Below are 15,910 nucleotides of genomic sequence, written 5' to 3'. Positions count from 1 at the left end.
TAAAATAAATGCCCTACCTGAATACGTCAACACTGCTTGATATAGGAAAAGTAATGAAAATGTTAATGAAAAGTACACACGTTACGATGTAATTAATCACGATTTCGCTACAACTTTGTCACAAAAGTTTAATACCTTTTGAAACATGTTTGTGATATTCTCTAAACTTAGGATAAATGTGATGTGCTCTATTCACTCTTCAACATTGTTTCTCAGATAAGCTTATTATGTGGCTTGAATGCCTTAGAACTTCAAGTAAGACCAACCGGCGGCTTGCGTGTCTTCTAAGATTGCAAATTTTTCTACTAATAATAATTTGGATGGGTTTTATAGTCTTTAGATTACGAAGTGAAATTATTGGAGCATTCCTGAGAACCATTAATAGAAGGGCAAGACCAGTGTCCTTTCTGAAAGAGCCTAACTGTTAATTATAAACGACAATGGATCTGAAGTATTGCAATATTGCGGCCAAGTTAGACAATGTTTTAACCGATAAACTACAGGTAGAATAGAGAAGATGGAAAGCAATTCAACCTATCAAATTCTCCAAAAATAAATAAAGCGAAACTTCAGATAAATCAAAGGGTTTAGATTCTTCATTCAAAAAAAATCACGATTGGATATATATAGCCGTCTTGCCATAATCATAACTTGAAATTCTGGCAAGCAGGGGCAATCAACACGCGCAGCGTTTACATCGTTCACTTCTACGACACGTTGATCAGCTACATGGAAATGATATGTAAGTTAGGAAGAAAACTCCTTAGACTTCGTCGGGATCTAACTAGATCATCGAAAGTACGCGGAGCCATTGCTTCTTGTAATAAGATTCAAAACGCGTGAATCTATTGATCTGTTCAGCAACACTGCCCAAAACTCTGAACATTTTTCAAAAAAGTGCGCACCCAGTCTAATTCCAGTTTTGATCTCAGTAAATTATGCATGAGATGGCCATAAGCAACGTACGAAGTTAATATTTAATGATTTCTTAGAAAGGCCAGACTGTTTATAGAGGCATTTTGTTTCACTGAACCCAGATTCTCGGAAAACCGACACGCGTCAGTTGCGCCAGTCAAAACAAACACTTAGCTACTAGATTTGGGGCCTTAAAATTTTTTGTGTCAACAAGCGTACAAGAACTGGGCGCGCGGAGGCGATGCTAACAACTGAGACTTGTTTAATTGTGTTGTGTAAACAATGGGTTAGAGAAAGCGCGGTAAGGGGCAACATGGATCATGTTCGGGCAGAGGGCGAAAAACAGATTTCTGATTGGTCAAATATCGAATGATGTCTCTTGGGGGAATAAATACACCAGCTAGTATAAGAAGGCTGGTGTGTCTTGTCGCATCATTGCGAGTAAAAATTGTTGTTGCAGATGAACAAACGAGGAGACGCGCTGACTGATCTATCAAAGTTACCAAACGTATCGCCGAAACCCAGGAGGCTTCACCTATGGTAACATGATCCTGACGGCGTTTTTCACTGTCCAGTCCAAGCCTGCAATCATAAGTGATTTACGACACAAAGAGGCTGCAAGAAACACGTAAAGAACAAACACCAGTTGTGCTTTTGTTTCCACGAAAAGCCAAACTTTAGCCATATTGAGTCGTTTCATGATAAAGGCCGGCACGAAAATGAAGGCAACGAAAATAAAGCGAACAATCGGAAGACTTTACATCAAATCAGGACAGTTGCCTCTTTTGAGATGTCAAGTGACATCTCTCAAGAATTTCTGTGTTGGCTCACCGGCAGTGGCGGAGGTTGTAAAAGTGATCGCTAAGCGCAACAAATTCCCAGCAGATGTTTTAAGTTTCTGAAATTCTGTTGCGAACATTCGACTTTAATTCATTTTCTCCCAATCTCCTCCCTTTTAAATTTGTTGATACGATGCAGGAAAAGTGGAAACTTGGAGCGGGACGTGTAGGCTACTTGGATGCCATCCCAGAGCTAGGGGATTTCAGAAAAGTGAACGGAGCATCGGAATCGAAACGTACTTAAAGAAGGTGCAAAATCCCTTCTAAAATGATGAGATTGCAGTGGACCAGTGAACTCGATATTGATGCCCTAGAAGCCAAGGGACACTGGGCTACGCTGGAAGAGCTCTTGGAAAGCGTGGGGTGTTGCCTGCCGCGCTAGGAGAGCGTACTGAAATCATGCAAGGATAATATCAGGTATGGTATCTCCCTTGGGCTTATCGTTTGCTACCAAATTCCTCGTTGTATATTTTTTCATCAAGGTTTTAAGGCCCACGTCCGATGACATATTACTATTTAATCGTTGAGATGGTGAACAAAGCTAAGACTAACGGCGGCTTTACTGACCAGAAAATGTTCAAAACAGCCGGTAAATATGGCTTCGATTCTCTATTCCTGAACAACACTAAAATGCAAGTGTTGGATGGTTATATAACTCACATTCGTCCTTTCCTCAAGCCGACCTGTGCTTACGTTTTGGTAACGAGAAATGGAGGACAGCACAACAAACTAGGAGAGTTAATGAGCAAACTAGTTTTCGATGCAACAAGCAAGTACGTTCATCCTACTCGCTATCGACATATTGTCAAGACTGTAAGTTGCACATATCTTGGCAGCAGCGAGCAGAGCACTATCTCCGAGGATCGGAAACGCAGCGCTGTCGATCGAGGCAAGGTTTCACTATCAAAAACGAAGACAAACGGACCAGAGTTAGAAATGGAAGTGCGCTCAAGGCTTAAAGTGTCGATACTTCTTTTACCAATGGAAACAAAACGATAATAGAGACACCATCCCAGCGTCAAGCAAGCGTGCCGAAACCAAAGCGAGGAAATGCACTCAAACTGACAGGAATTGACGCGAGAAGAAAAATTTTGATGTTCACCCCCGAGGAAGACAAATGCATAAAAGCTGGAGATCCTCTTCGGAAGCGGGTCCTGGAACTGGACCGGAGGGGGTGGATCGTCATCAGGGTCTTGGCTACATGGCTCGCCCAAACGATGCAATCCATCGCGTGATCTTTCGGAAATTTTTGTATTCCTGGCACGACTATTCAAGCTCTTAAACTGAAACTTCCGGAGACGCACATCCATTGCCGCGTTACGCTCAGCAAATTTCATACCCTCTTGACACGTTCTAAACTGGGACATCTTATGGTATAGGATTTAGAAGACCTATACTTCCGGTCATGGGCGGTGGGGCCTCCTTGATGAAGAGCCAAAATAAATGTGCCGTTGATTACGGCAAATGTTTAGCCACAGGCCGTCGGCTTGTCTCTCTTCGCTTACTTCAAATCTGTTCGATAGTTTGGCTGATGAAAGCGAACAAGTTCTTTGGACAACTGGCAGAATTCTCCTTACAAGGGCACTTCGGATTTCCTAAATTTTTAACAAGATTGAAAACAAACTCAATGATGAATATGACGCTAATAGTTACATAAAACTTTTCAAAACTAAATCACTAAAATATAGACGTCCTTGTTGTCCGCCATGTTTCCATGTAGTACCTGGCGAATTTGTAAGTTTTCTTCCTTGCTTGGTTCTCAACGCTGAATATCCCTTCGACTTTATTACAAAAGTTTAAACTGCGTTTTTGCAAAACAACTGAGAGTAACCTTTTCTCTTAACATCTTTCTGAACTACGCAGAAACAAGATTTCAACTACCAGCCTTATTGTTGAGTTACCTTGCAGGTATTGACGCCATGACTGTAGATTTCCCAACTCAGGACGGCGTTGTTTTTCAGTCTTGATTTATACCAAGTGGTAGCTTGATTCCTGAAGTTTCGGCAAGATCTTTTGTTTGCGGTAAATTCAGTAAACAGTCAACAATGCCATGCATTTTTTTTTTAATCCATCACTAGCTTTGAAAAAGGGGTGTTTCCTAAAGTGTTTTGGAGTTCTGGTATGTCACTGGATATTAAAATCAAGCTAAATTATAGGGAACTACCTTGCAATGAATACAAGAGAGAATGACAAACATTGTAGTGCAAGCATGCCATCTCCATAACTTCGCAGAGATCAGTACGACCTCCCGAATAACGAAACCCTTGGAGACACGTTTAAAAATCAATGGACAATCACTGACAGCGAGACAGAATTATCATTTTGTGTAACACACTTGTACGTACTTTCCCCGGTGTATCCGTCATATTGTTAAAAAAGGATTTTAAGAAAACCACGACGGCAATGGCAACGGGAACGTCAGTGGTGAAAAGACATCTGAAGTGCAACTGGGAAAGCGGAGAAATCGGGGACAAAACTTGCAGTAAATGAGCACTGCAGTAAAGGAATATCAAATTACCCTAAAACAAGTATACCTGACGACAGAACTGTAAATGCTGTCCCCGCGGAACCCTGTGTATTCAGAACACTCAGAGAATTTATGTAATTTAGGTACTAAATGAATCTAACTTTACTCGGTTTTCATTCTTTGGAAATTTATACAAGATCAATTTTCTTCTTTACTGCTGTGACCTTGTTAATTTTTTCTGTGTCAGCCATTTCTAGATATTTTGACTTTTATTCATTAGTTTTTATTCCTGAATAAGAGAGCAGGCCTTCCTTTTTAGCTGTCAGTACCGGATACTTACACCAGAAGCGATATAAATTATACATGTACATGGCCAGTGCTCCTCCTGGAAGGCACCTTGCACAGGCTGCTGCTACTTCAGGCCCTGCAATTGCTGCGCCAGCTGGAAAAGGTAATACCGTTTAAATCATTAAATGGGGATACATAAATGATTCAGGAATAATAACTTTTAAAATTCGCCTCTGGTCCGGCTTTCCATAAAAACTACGTGTGTGTAGTTTATTCTCATCTGCATCATCGTCATCGTCATCATTATCATAATCGTCGTCGTTGTGATGAGCCCTATTTATAAAGAAAGCGCTGGCCAGGACGACGCTTAGTAAAAAAAATATTAGATTTCACCTTTAAATTTGGCAATAACCTAAATCCGTTCAATACTTCTATCGTTCAAAAAACTTGTTTAAAATTTCTAACGATAGCTTTAAACTTCACTGAACGGGAGATAGGAAAATTCAGCTGTCGTAGTACAGGTCCTCCAATCCATGCAGGACTTGGGTGTTCCACGTTGTTGTTTTGTTACACGGCCCCGCATTATTCGTTGCCATCGTGGTTTGCTCAAGTTCCATATTGTCGTTTTACGTTTCTCTTATAGCGGAGAACTGGGCAACTGGATATAAATCCTCGGATATAAGCTCTCCAGTTGTGCATTGGAGCACCCGCCTTAAATCCCCGCTGAACAAAACCAAAACCCTCCATGCCTCTATTGTTCTCATAACGTTAAAGGCTCTCCCCTCCTTCCAAGAGACTTTTAAGTTATAATTTGTAGCTAGAGAATATGAAAATGATTGTTTCGTTGCAACATAAAAATGCTTCAAACGTTTCCTTCAAGGGAAACCTCCCAGTAAGCTTTCTTGAAACGTTGAGAGAGGCACACATTATCTTTTTCATATCCGAGTAGAAATGTCGGGTGGTAGCGTCTGGGGCCTTTTGATTATAGCGTTGGACTCCGGATACTGCCGTCCATTTCGGGTTCAATATTCTGGCTGCATCACAGTGTTGGATCTCTCTCCGAGACTCTTTATCCAGGAAATAGATTGTAACCCTGAGATGGACCAGCATCACATCCCTGGGAGGGGGAGGGAGAGCACAAATATTACTAGCTGGTTCATGCTAGTGGAACCGTAGATAACTTCCGGTATGATAGGCCAATAGGCTCTAACATAGACACTTCTGCTTGAAGATATTTGACATTTACAGTAAGTATATGGCTTCGAGCAATGAACTCATTCCTTTGTAGTCAAGATACGTGCGCACATAGCTTATAACACAAATGGCTACAATTAGCCTAAAGTATAAAAGTCATTTCAGGGATACAATGGAAAAGGTCAAAAATACGGTAGCTATTACTTACCTGCGCCAACAGCGGTGAAAACGCCAATGATGCAAATTCCCCCTCCAATGACAGTAAGCACGCCAACACTACTTAAATAGTTATTGATGTCTGATGCAAGCATTTTCTGTACCCTGTCTACCTGGCTCAGGTAGTCAGCGCATATCTTTAAGGCTTCTTCAAGATCCAATATATCCATTTCAAAGTCAATCTTTTCGGTTTGGGAGATTTTGTATCCTTTATTTCCGGCTTCTTGGACCTGTATGAAAGTGAATAACAGCATCCCGTTAAAACAGTGTTAGAGAAGCGTAATTTAATAATTCTCATATACATCTTGATGAAGGAGAACGTCTTAAATTCATTTTGAATCGGGACCGCGTCCGCTGTCCGCCAGGACGAGACTTGTGTCCCGATAAGTAAGCGAATTCGGGACGCGCAGTCACACCCGTGCCTTGAATACGGTTCTTCCTCACAGTTGCAAACAATTCATGGAACCGTGCAAAAAGATAACTCACGGTGTGTATAATTGGAAGATAAAATCGATAAGCTTTCTGTTCGTTCAAAGCCATTATCATTTATTCAGCGTTCGGATTACAAATTACAAAGACGAACAAACGGTTAGTGATATAATTTAATTAATCATATCACAGATCTTCTCCGACTAAAAACACACACCCTTTTGTTTATCTTTTGTATCAAACTCTCAATTATCCTGCTTCGCGCTTCGATCTTTTTCCAGTAGCCTTTGATATCCTTCACTTTAGGTTGCAATGATGCCGGAATGTTTGATTCCTCTTCCTTGATTTGACGGGACGTCATTGAAACGGCAACAGCACCATTACTCACGTACTCATAATCGCTAAATAGAACCTTTTCGCAGACACCTTTTACAGCCATAACACCCAAACAACTTTGAGAAGGCTGTTCAGCAATGAGGGCGTCGATAGCTTCTAAATGTTGTTTAAAGCTGTTTAAGGTACTCAGGTGCTTGTTTACTTCTTCGATTTGCTCACCAGCTTCTTCCCTAAACTTCCTTATAGAGTTTATGTAATGTTCCCATTGGACGTCCATGCTTGTTTGAATGGTCACGCCTGTAACAAAGATAATAAGAAAACATTTTAAACTGCGATGATTTGTTTTGGCGAAAAATGCTTTTAACTATTTATTTTTTTGAGCAAAAAAGATAGTTAAACTTTAAACTCCCTCCCTGGACACCTCTTTCAACCATCAAGAGGGAAACTTCACCACCAGAGTCTACCAAAAACCAGGTAAACTACAAGTACATTGGAAATCGGCCATCCCAGAAAGGTGGAAGCGCAACACTATTCTAGGTGCTTTATATCGAGCAAAACGAATAGCCACCAATTGGCAAGCAGAAGTCAAAGCCATCAAACAATCATTCATCAAAGCAGGATACCCCACGAAATTGGTAAGTGAAGTTATCCGTGATTTTGAAATCCAAAAAGCGACGAAACAGTAATTCCTGTCCACTGGTTCGATGAAAGACCTAAACTCGGAATGCGTCTCCCTTTCTGCAGAACAAATGAAGTAGTAAGTAGAAAATTCTTAAAGAAACTTAACACGTACACCAAATGGAGGTTCAACTTCTTTATCATGTGGAAAACACACAAGATGAAATCAATCTTCAAGTTAAAAGACAAAAACACACACCCGTCACACGTCATTTACAAAGGCAAGTGTACTTGTGGACAAACATACATTGGCGAAACAGCACGCAACCTCGAGGTTCGTGTTAATCAACATTCAGATGTAAATAAGCAGTCGGAGTCAGCCAAGCACATCAGAAAACACCCTAACCACAAGTTCTCGAGGGAAATTTTAACCACTGCCCATTCATGGTTAAAAAGGAGAATAAAAGAAGCGTTCTACATCGCACGCTTCCGTCCAGAACTAAACAAACAAGTGCAATCACTGGACCTCACCTTGTTCCCCATGGGAACAGGTATTACATAACTGGCATTACCTGAACTATAAGAACACTGAGCGTATGCATATTATTTCACTCTGATAATGATCAAACAGATCGAAAACGTTTAGACTCAATTTTAACAGCTTTTTACCTTAAAGTTTTATATTTTACTTTTATCAGCGAAATGTATATATTTAACCTCCCGGTTTTAAGCTTCTTTGAGCTTCTTTGAATTGGTGGAATAGGAATACATTAATAAGAGGGTTTAAGGTTTTTCGATAGCGTTTTCTTCTGAACCTAGTACGTAGCATCGTAAATCAGCTTTTTGGCAATCTTCTCTCAACTGGATCTATGTGAAAATAATTATCAATTACTCGACGAGGTTGAGCAAGCTATCGTGATCATTTGATCTGCGACAAACTGACAAATCACGATGTTTTACGATAAATGAGTTCAATAATTGTTTAAGGTCGACACACACGAGAGAACTAGTCCTTGCAACTACATCTTGGAGACAAGTCGATCTTTTCATGTGAACTGGCCATTTTTGCTTCAAAATCTAGTAGCAGGGAATAAACCTTGGTCCCTGCGACTAGTCCCACGAATTCAAACCAGTTTGAATTTTTGGGACAAGTCCCTGCCACTTGCCCCAAATAGAACACTAAAACAAGAACACTAATACAATATCTTCGATATGGAAATTTTCGCTCCTTATTTGAGAAATTAAGAGCGAGGAGGTTATACAGCTCAAATCAACGATTTCGCTCAAACTGGGCACAAATGTTGTGTTTGGTGAGTGAATGATTATGGCGAAATAATAGGTCAAGACAATTGATTCCCTCCAAGTTAGGGGAACTCCCTGGAAAAATGGCCATTTGACACTCATTTATGCATATTTATTAGCTTCTTTGGTGTAGTATTTCTAGAACGAGAAAAGCCATATAAAAATGAAATCTACTTGATCATGTTCTACAATTATCAGACTCAAAGCCCAACAATAATTTAAACTAGCCAATTTAATTGATTCCCACGGCTTCGTCTTAAGTAAGGTGCATATTCGTAGTGTTGTGAATAGCCTTTAATTGATGGTAAATATCTACCATGAGCAACAACAAATACACACAATTCTAACATGGATAGTGAAAGTTCTGAATGGATCGAATGTACGTATTTGTAAACTCTTAACTTGGCTCATAGTCCATGTGGTAAGCTTTAAGTTTCCACGAATAAAGTTTACATTAAATTATTTGTTGCTTATTAGGTTATAATATTCTTTTTAGGGCCTTTAATTTCTAAAAACCACTTTATGTGAGATCGCCCCATGTATAAATATTATTATGCTTATCACTACCATTATCATCATACCTCGGAGCATAGGATTTCCAAAAGAGGCCAGACTGTTACGAGTATGAAATACAACCAGCGATCACTTCAATTTGCTTTCTCTTTCATTTTGCACTAAACACAGCGAGTCAGTTGAACTATAGTTGGACCAAAGTAGGCTTCAGAGTTTTTATTTCTTGATTGAACTAATACAGAAGCCTAAACAGAAACAGATGAAGATGCATTTTGCTAACAACTGACGGACTTAGGCTTGCGCCATATTGTCTTTTATTAGTGCAGTTCTCCTATTAGCAGAGCTCCTATTAGCCGAAGGCGCGCGAGCGGAGCCCCATACCTTAGAAAATTTGGTAACCCATCGATCTAAAAATTTTGGTTGTCACGTGACTGTCCGTACGTAAGTACGTCCGCACGCCAAGTCCAATACCTTGAAAAATAGGATAGTAGCACCATTAGCATAGGTAAATCTTTGATAGTAGACATTTGTGTTATGGTTAACAGCTGTCAAAACAATGTACAGTGGAATCCCAATTTTTTGAATCTCCAAGGGAAACGAAAATTGGTTCGATAATCATAGAGTTCGAGAAATCAGGGGTAAAATTAGTGTTTGACTGAGGAGAGGGAACGACGTCGTTTGGTTCGAGTTATGGGGAGGTTCGAAAAATTGAGGGTTCGAGAAGGCGGGATTCCACTTTATCTGCTGACCAGTACTACGTGACCATATCACGGGCTATAGTTTAGAGCTCAACGAAGACGTGTGATTTTTTGAAGTTGATTGCTGATGAAGTACTGGTTTTTTCATTGGATCGCAGGCTCAAGTCAGGTTATAACTCATTCGTGTCTGGTTTTGGCGCTTATATCTACCATGTTTACCCTGTTGTTTTATTGATTACATCGATCTTTATCGCTTTGTATCTATAGCCTGTGGATGCACTACAAGGGTTAAGGGATCGGATTTTAAAGCTTGAATAGAAGAAGTAAGAATCTGTGGACGAGGCTACCAGAACTGCTTACCCTCCCGTTTAAGAATCCGGATATCTACTTTGCTGGAGAGATTCATCGCCATCAGGAAGCTTGGAGGCATGTGTTAGAAAACTCTCCTAACCACCAGCTCGTGCTTGTATGGATTACCAAGAGAGTAAATGATAAACAATTTATCACCCCATTCAAAGTGAAATTTAAAGTAGTTTCTTACGAGTCAGACTTTCCTTCTTTCATATATATTTCTCCGTCGCATTTTCAACTATCCTCTCGGTGTCTGGAAATGTGGTCAAACACGGTCTTTCTTGTCTGATATATTACTTCAACGGGCCTGTTTGTCCAGCTTCTTACGCAGTCTCGGTATTCCGTGTCCCTGTACATCGACGACCGACTCAGTGGTGAGCTTTGAACTCGCAGAGGATGCTGGTCTTTGCCTTTCTCCAAAAGAGATTCCAGCTTCAATTTCATGGCCGCCCAGGTTGCCAACTATATCGTTTGCTCTATTCTTGTGAATCTTGGATACTTTATCGGTCTGGCCAAGTCTCTCCTTCATCCAGCTATTCGCATTACCTACTTGGGTTTGATCATTGACACAACTTTGCAGGCGTTCATCTAACCTAAGGATAAGGTAGGGAAGTTTGCTAAACTACGTGAGGAAATTTTAACTTGTAAACAATCCGTGCAATTTAACAACCCTGCAACGTTCCCAGGGCATTTGTATCTTTTTCTTTAGCCGTCCGTGGGGCAAAGCTCTTTATCAAGAACACTGCTGCTGCTATTGCCTCTGCGGGCCCTAACTCTGATGTTCCCCTTTCCCAGGCCCTACGTGAAAAACTGATGCATTGGTGTTTTGTCGATACCTGGGAGGATCATGTTCCTTGCAAAGAGGAGAGAAACATATTCTTCTTTCTTTGTCCAATAATTCCTCTGGCTTTGCTTAGGGAGGTGTTTTTCACCTTCCAAATAGCGATCTTAAGGTTAGAGATTACTGGAATTCATGCGAAACCATGTTGCATATTTCTACTAAAGAAATGTCGGCGGTTCTGAAGGTCCCTCAATCTTCGCCAATCACTCTCAGAAATTGTAGAGTAGACGTCAATGTTGATAGTCAAGTTCTTCTAGACACTTTGCGCTAAGAAGGAAGTAGAAGTCCTCATCTTACTTCTGCAACCAAAGAACTGTTCGTGTTTGTTTCTAAAAACAATCTATAGCTTTCTTTGAACAAAGTTCCTTCTGAAACAAAACCGTGCAGATCAGCCATCAGGACGCACTTCATCCCCTGATACGATGTTATCTCCCAGATGTTGGCAAAACGTCCAGGAACAGTTCGGAGGGGTCTCAGGCCACACCATGGGTCTAATGGCAATAGATTTATCCTATTTATCCTTTTCCCACCCAACCCCCCTCCCCCTACCCTCTATCGGGTGATCGGGTGGTGTCAATTTATTTGCACAGAACCCTCTTCACTGGAAGGATGTAATGATCTGAGTCCCTGTGTTTTTCTCCCATTCAGTCCTGTAGGACCCGTTTTTAAGTTCCCTTTTTCCGCGGGAATCTCCACCATTGTGGTTCCGAGATTTCCTGTCAAACCCTACTGGTGGCCAATCCTATATTCTTCCGCTTCAGATCATGTTGTGTTATCTAGGAAGGGAGAATTAGATGCAGTCTTATGTTCACAAAGAGAGGGTGGCTTTGGCTTAGTCCCTTCCCCGGTAGAATTGTGGGCATTTAGCATTGATGATCCCAAGTGGCCTTGACTATCACTTCAATCTCTTTTAAATAATCCACAAATGGCCTGCCCGGAGTGCTCTTACGCAGACGGTGAAGGTTTTCACTTTTATCGAAACTGTGGATACAAAAGACGTTCAATAAAGGTGGGGGAGGGGGGGGGGGTTACAAACAAGAAGCTTAAGTGGCTGGTCAATGAAGGCAACATCCAAGCTCGTCTAGATCAGTTGGCTCAAAACCGAAACTCCACAGGTTACGTCAAACAGAAATCAGCACTAGAAATCTAAATGACTGCGTTTTTGACTCAACTAGATCCTCCTAAGGGTGTCTCTTCTGCTCTACCAACAGATGTTAAATTTCTGGAAAGATGAGGATGGTCGCATTGTCGTTCACAGCACCAGTTGTAAATGTCTGGGCCATTTCTGGGCCATTTCGAACGTTCCCGCGCGATTGTCCCAATCGATTACCAAGAGGATCTGTTGAAAGTGTTATCGGTAAGCTTCGAGCCATCTTCGTTAACCACGACAGGGTTGGAGACTGGAATTCTCTTTTGGGTGTAGGAAATCCTGCCGCGATAAGGGACGTTAACAATTATTTGTCCTGTATAACTGTGGAACAACTACAGGCAAGGGTCACCCCGTCAAGCAATACCACTTTTACTTTCTGATTTAAAGATCTTAGCCGACCACATTCTCGCTCATTTGTCTACACCGTTTATAGAACCCCATCATGTTTCATCGTTCTGCAAGAGATCAAGCATTTTTTAAGACACTTTTCTTTTCTGGCGATCGCGCCGCTGATCCGTCCCATGTTAAGATACAGGATATTTTACGTTTCCCAGATAGTTCTTGGCTCTTATTCAATCACCTTTGGTCGAAAACTTTGCGTCAGGGTGATGCACACACATTTTCTTTAAAAAGAGCGGACAATGTAGAGAGATACGTCCTGTTTTAGGTACCGAAATTTATGTTGAAGTTTGTAACTTATTATCTGTTGACGTAACGAGAGGTTTTTTGTTTCCCTCGTTATCAAGGGACAAACATGTTACAAGTATGGTGGTCTAGGACTGCCATAACAAAAAACCCATTGTCTTAACAAGTTTCTTGTAAATTTATGCTTTATTTGCTTTTTCGGTTGTATTTTTTATGTTTTTTTTTTTTTTTTACTGTCATTTTGTTTGTTTTGTTTTGGTTTTTTTTATCGCAAAAATATTTTAATTTAAAATCAAAAGTAAATAAATGTTCTAAGGAACAAATATAGTTCCTTAGATTCTTCGGCTGCCCAGTCACGAATAGGTGTTTATGTTTAGTAGTTAACACATCATTTTAAAGACAGAAAGTTGACCCTTCATAATTTTAGGAGTGGTGCGGCTGTTTCTTTAGCACTTGCTCGAGTCAGCCTTCACGAAATTATGTAAATTATGCATGGCAAATATTCAATTGATGATTTCTTAGAAAGGCCAGACTGTTAATTTATGCAGGTGCCACCAATTTTTTTTCCACTTTCATTGTAAACTGATCACAGATTCTTGGAAAATCGTCGCGTCAGTTGAAGTAGTCGAAACAAAGGTCTTCGGGGCTTAATTTTTTTTGTGTTAATACGCATACAAGAATTGGGTGTATATGGAGGAGTTGCTAACAACTGAGGCCATAGATTTAACTTTAGTGTAGTTCTTGGAATTTCCACCCCAAAATAATACGTCTATGTCTTCAGAGCTTTAATTTTTTTTTAGTCGGCAATTGCACAAGAATACAAACGTCTGGAGAAGCAACATACTTGATGGGAAAATATCGCTTGACATTTCTGCCTTGAGTCTCAATTCCTTCAAATTCCTACAAACTGCATACATAACTTTATGAAATTCTTTAAGTATTAGTTCTAAAGTTTAAGCTTAAAAAGTCGTCTCATTAACTTTCCAAGTTCACCTCCTTCATCAAGATTATCTAAAGTTTGCGGAGCCGCTGCTTCTTGTTTTATGACCTAAGAACGCAAAATTTGTTTTATACAACAACTTCGATCCTCGATTTGAAAAGAAACGCCGTTCTCTTATATCAACTCACCTTTGCTTTCCACTTATCCACCAGAACTGGTAAAGACACAATGACGAGAACTTGCAAACTGTTGCGGACTGATGGCCAATGATGCTCACAGTTTTTCCTGTTTCCAAACATCGCAACTGCGCATGTCTCTCAGCCAAAGCCAACGCTTTGTCCTTAACTTACAAATCAATTGCTGTTTTTCAGTTTCACGCAATTCACAATAGATCCAAATAAAAATATCAAAACCGGTCAATAGATAAAGTCCAGAACCTGGGAAATGAAAGAAAGTAAATACGCAAAGACTCTCGCCAAAATTCTGGTCACAGCAATTTTTCTTATGCGAGATATGCGAAGAAATTTTTTCCCCAAATTTACAGAGATTTGCATGGAGACGCCATGCTGGTGCCCATCTGTATGGGCACCAACATGGCGGCCGGAAACCAACAGAAACATCTGTCACTGAGTTTTGCTACAAAAGAGTGAATTTATCCCTCGAGGAACTCTAAAACATTAAAATAATACTTTTTCTAAGACATGAACTGTTCAGATAGCCAAGTTCCCCGAAATAAGTCGTTTTTTTAACCATCATGACAGCTCTCTTGGTCGTCATGTAAATGCTGTGTCACGCAAAAGCTTAGAAATTCAAGCGTGGTGTATCACAAAACCAAGAACCCATTCGCAGCGAAAATTTGTATGAATATTAGTTTTCAGCTGCTCTTATACATCATTAAAGTAAAATGTCAGGAAGATCAATAGTTTTGTAGTTCAAATTTTAGTGACGTCAAATGAAAACCAGCTATTAAACTAGAATTATCGTGAACACGTCTAGCAGGTTCTATCACGCTGGACGAGCTGCATTGTGGTGAGTTGTCTATACGTTTGTGTGACCTGTAATGAAAGAGGCGATGGTGGTTGTAGGAGGGGGGAATCAGTGGGTTTTTTTAAATTTACTTCGAAGAAAAGGGTCGTGTCTTTAACAGTTTCTGATCACGTAGCTATGTAGTAAACAACGATTAAAACTTATCCTGTCATTTCTACAAAGAAGCCGAATACTTCTGCACAAACGTCTCAATTTCTAACTTCTTTTTCAGAACTACCTTCCTCTTTTAGAAGCTCTTAAGAGGCTGTCTCTGTAAAAACCGACCACTAATTTTACTTCGAAAATTCGATTTTTCTCATAAGCTGGGATTTCAAATCCCTTACCTAGTCAATCACAAAAATGAGTTTTATTTGATTAAAAATTCTAATTGAATTTTTCAAGGATTGATTGAAGTTCGGTCCGCTCGACACAAGTTGGGTGCCTGCCGAAATTGGAAAAATAGCACATATTGCCGGCGCTCTAAAAAATTAATATTCGCTCAAAAGTCCCAATTCTTTTTTTCAACTATAGATATACCATAGCAGTTTGTCAAGCCATGTTGCAATTATAATTCAATGTTGTTCCTTCAACGTTTAAAAAAAGATTTTCTACCCGTTAAATCGAGTTTTGAACCAAACACGAAAATAGCTCTACTATGAAGGCACGTTTTAAAAATGTGGCACTTGTTTGAAACTGCCGAACGTCATGAATAGGAAGTATAAATAGCCCTTAATTTAAAACAATAATAAGATTTGTCTGCCCGCTAGGTTTTTAAAACTAACGACCGCTTAAAGTTCAGGAAATTTTGAAAATGTTCCAGTGGGTAACTAACATACTCGCCTTCGTAAAGTGCTCCGATAAATTCAAGTAAATCTCTTTCCTGGCTCCAAGATTAAAGTCGTAGTCCTTTGTAGCGATCCTTGAAACCTAGGTAGCATTAAAACTGCCAGCTTTTCCTTCCAGCTGTAGGTTTGTATACAAGCTACACTTATACGTTCCTCATCTGTGTCGAGCGTGACGGTCACATACCTCGACGTTCTTTGTTACTGACCATTGTTTTCCTCGTAGCCGGTTTAATCATGCAGAGTACTCTTGAAGGGTTTGTACAGGAGGGAGGGGGTGACTCTATTGTTTTCCGGTAT

The 15,910-nt window shown here is 40.2% G+C and overlaps 2 protein-coding genes across 2 annotated transcripts; one reads left to right on the top strand and one right to left on the bottom strand.

Annotated features, from left to right (window-relative positions):
- The first annotated feature begins 2,255 nt into the window (after positions 1 to 2,255).
- LOC145464924 (uncharacterized) lies at positions 2,256 to 3,321 on the top strand. Its single transcript, XM_081448738.1, has one exon. It carries the CDS (start codon positions 2,256 to 2,258, stop codon positions 2,751 to 2,753), a length of 498 nt encoding a protein of 165 aa, XP_081304864.1. The 3' UTR covers positions 2,754 to 3,321.
- A 1,169-nt stretch (positions 3,322 to 4,490) lies between these two features.
- On the bottom strand, positions 4,491 to 6,961 carry LOC145466304 (uncharacterized). The gene is made up of 3 exons (XM_081450009.1): positions 6,566 to 6,961; positions 5,912 to 6,149; positions 4,491 to 4,663 (listed from the first exon to the last, which is right to left on the bottom strand). The coding sequence occupies exons 1-3, from the start codon at positions 6,959 to 6,961 to the stop codon at positions 4,491 to 4,493; spliced, it is 807 nt and encodes a 268-aa protein (XP_081306135.1).
- Between the last annotated feature and the right edge of the window lie 8,949 nt (positions 6,962 to 15,910).

This window comes from Orbicella franksi, chromosome 13 (assembly GCF_964199315.1).
Source record: "Orbicella franksi chromosome 13, jaOrbFran1.1, whole genome shotgun sequence".
Lineage (NCBI taxonomy): Eukaryota > Metazoa > Cnidaria > Anthozoa > Scleractinia > Merulinidae > Orbicella > Orbicella franksi.
This window is presented reverse-complemented; position numbering and strand designations above follow the sequence as displayed.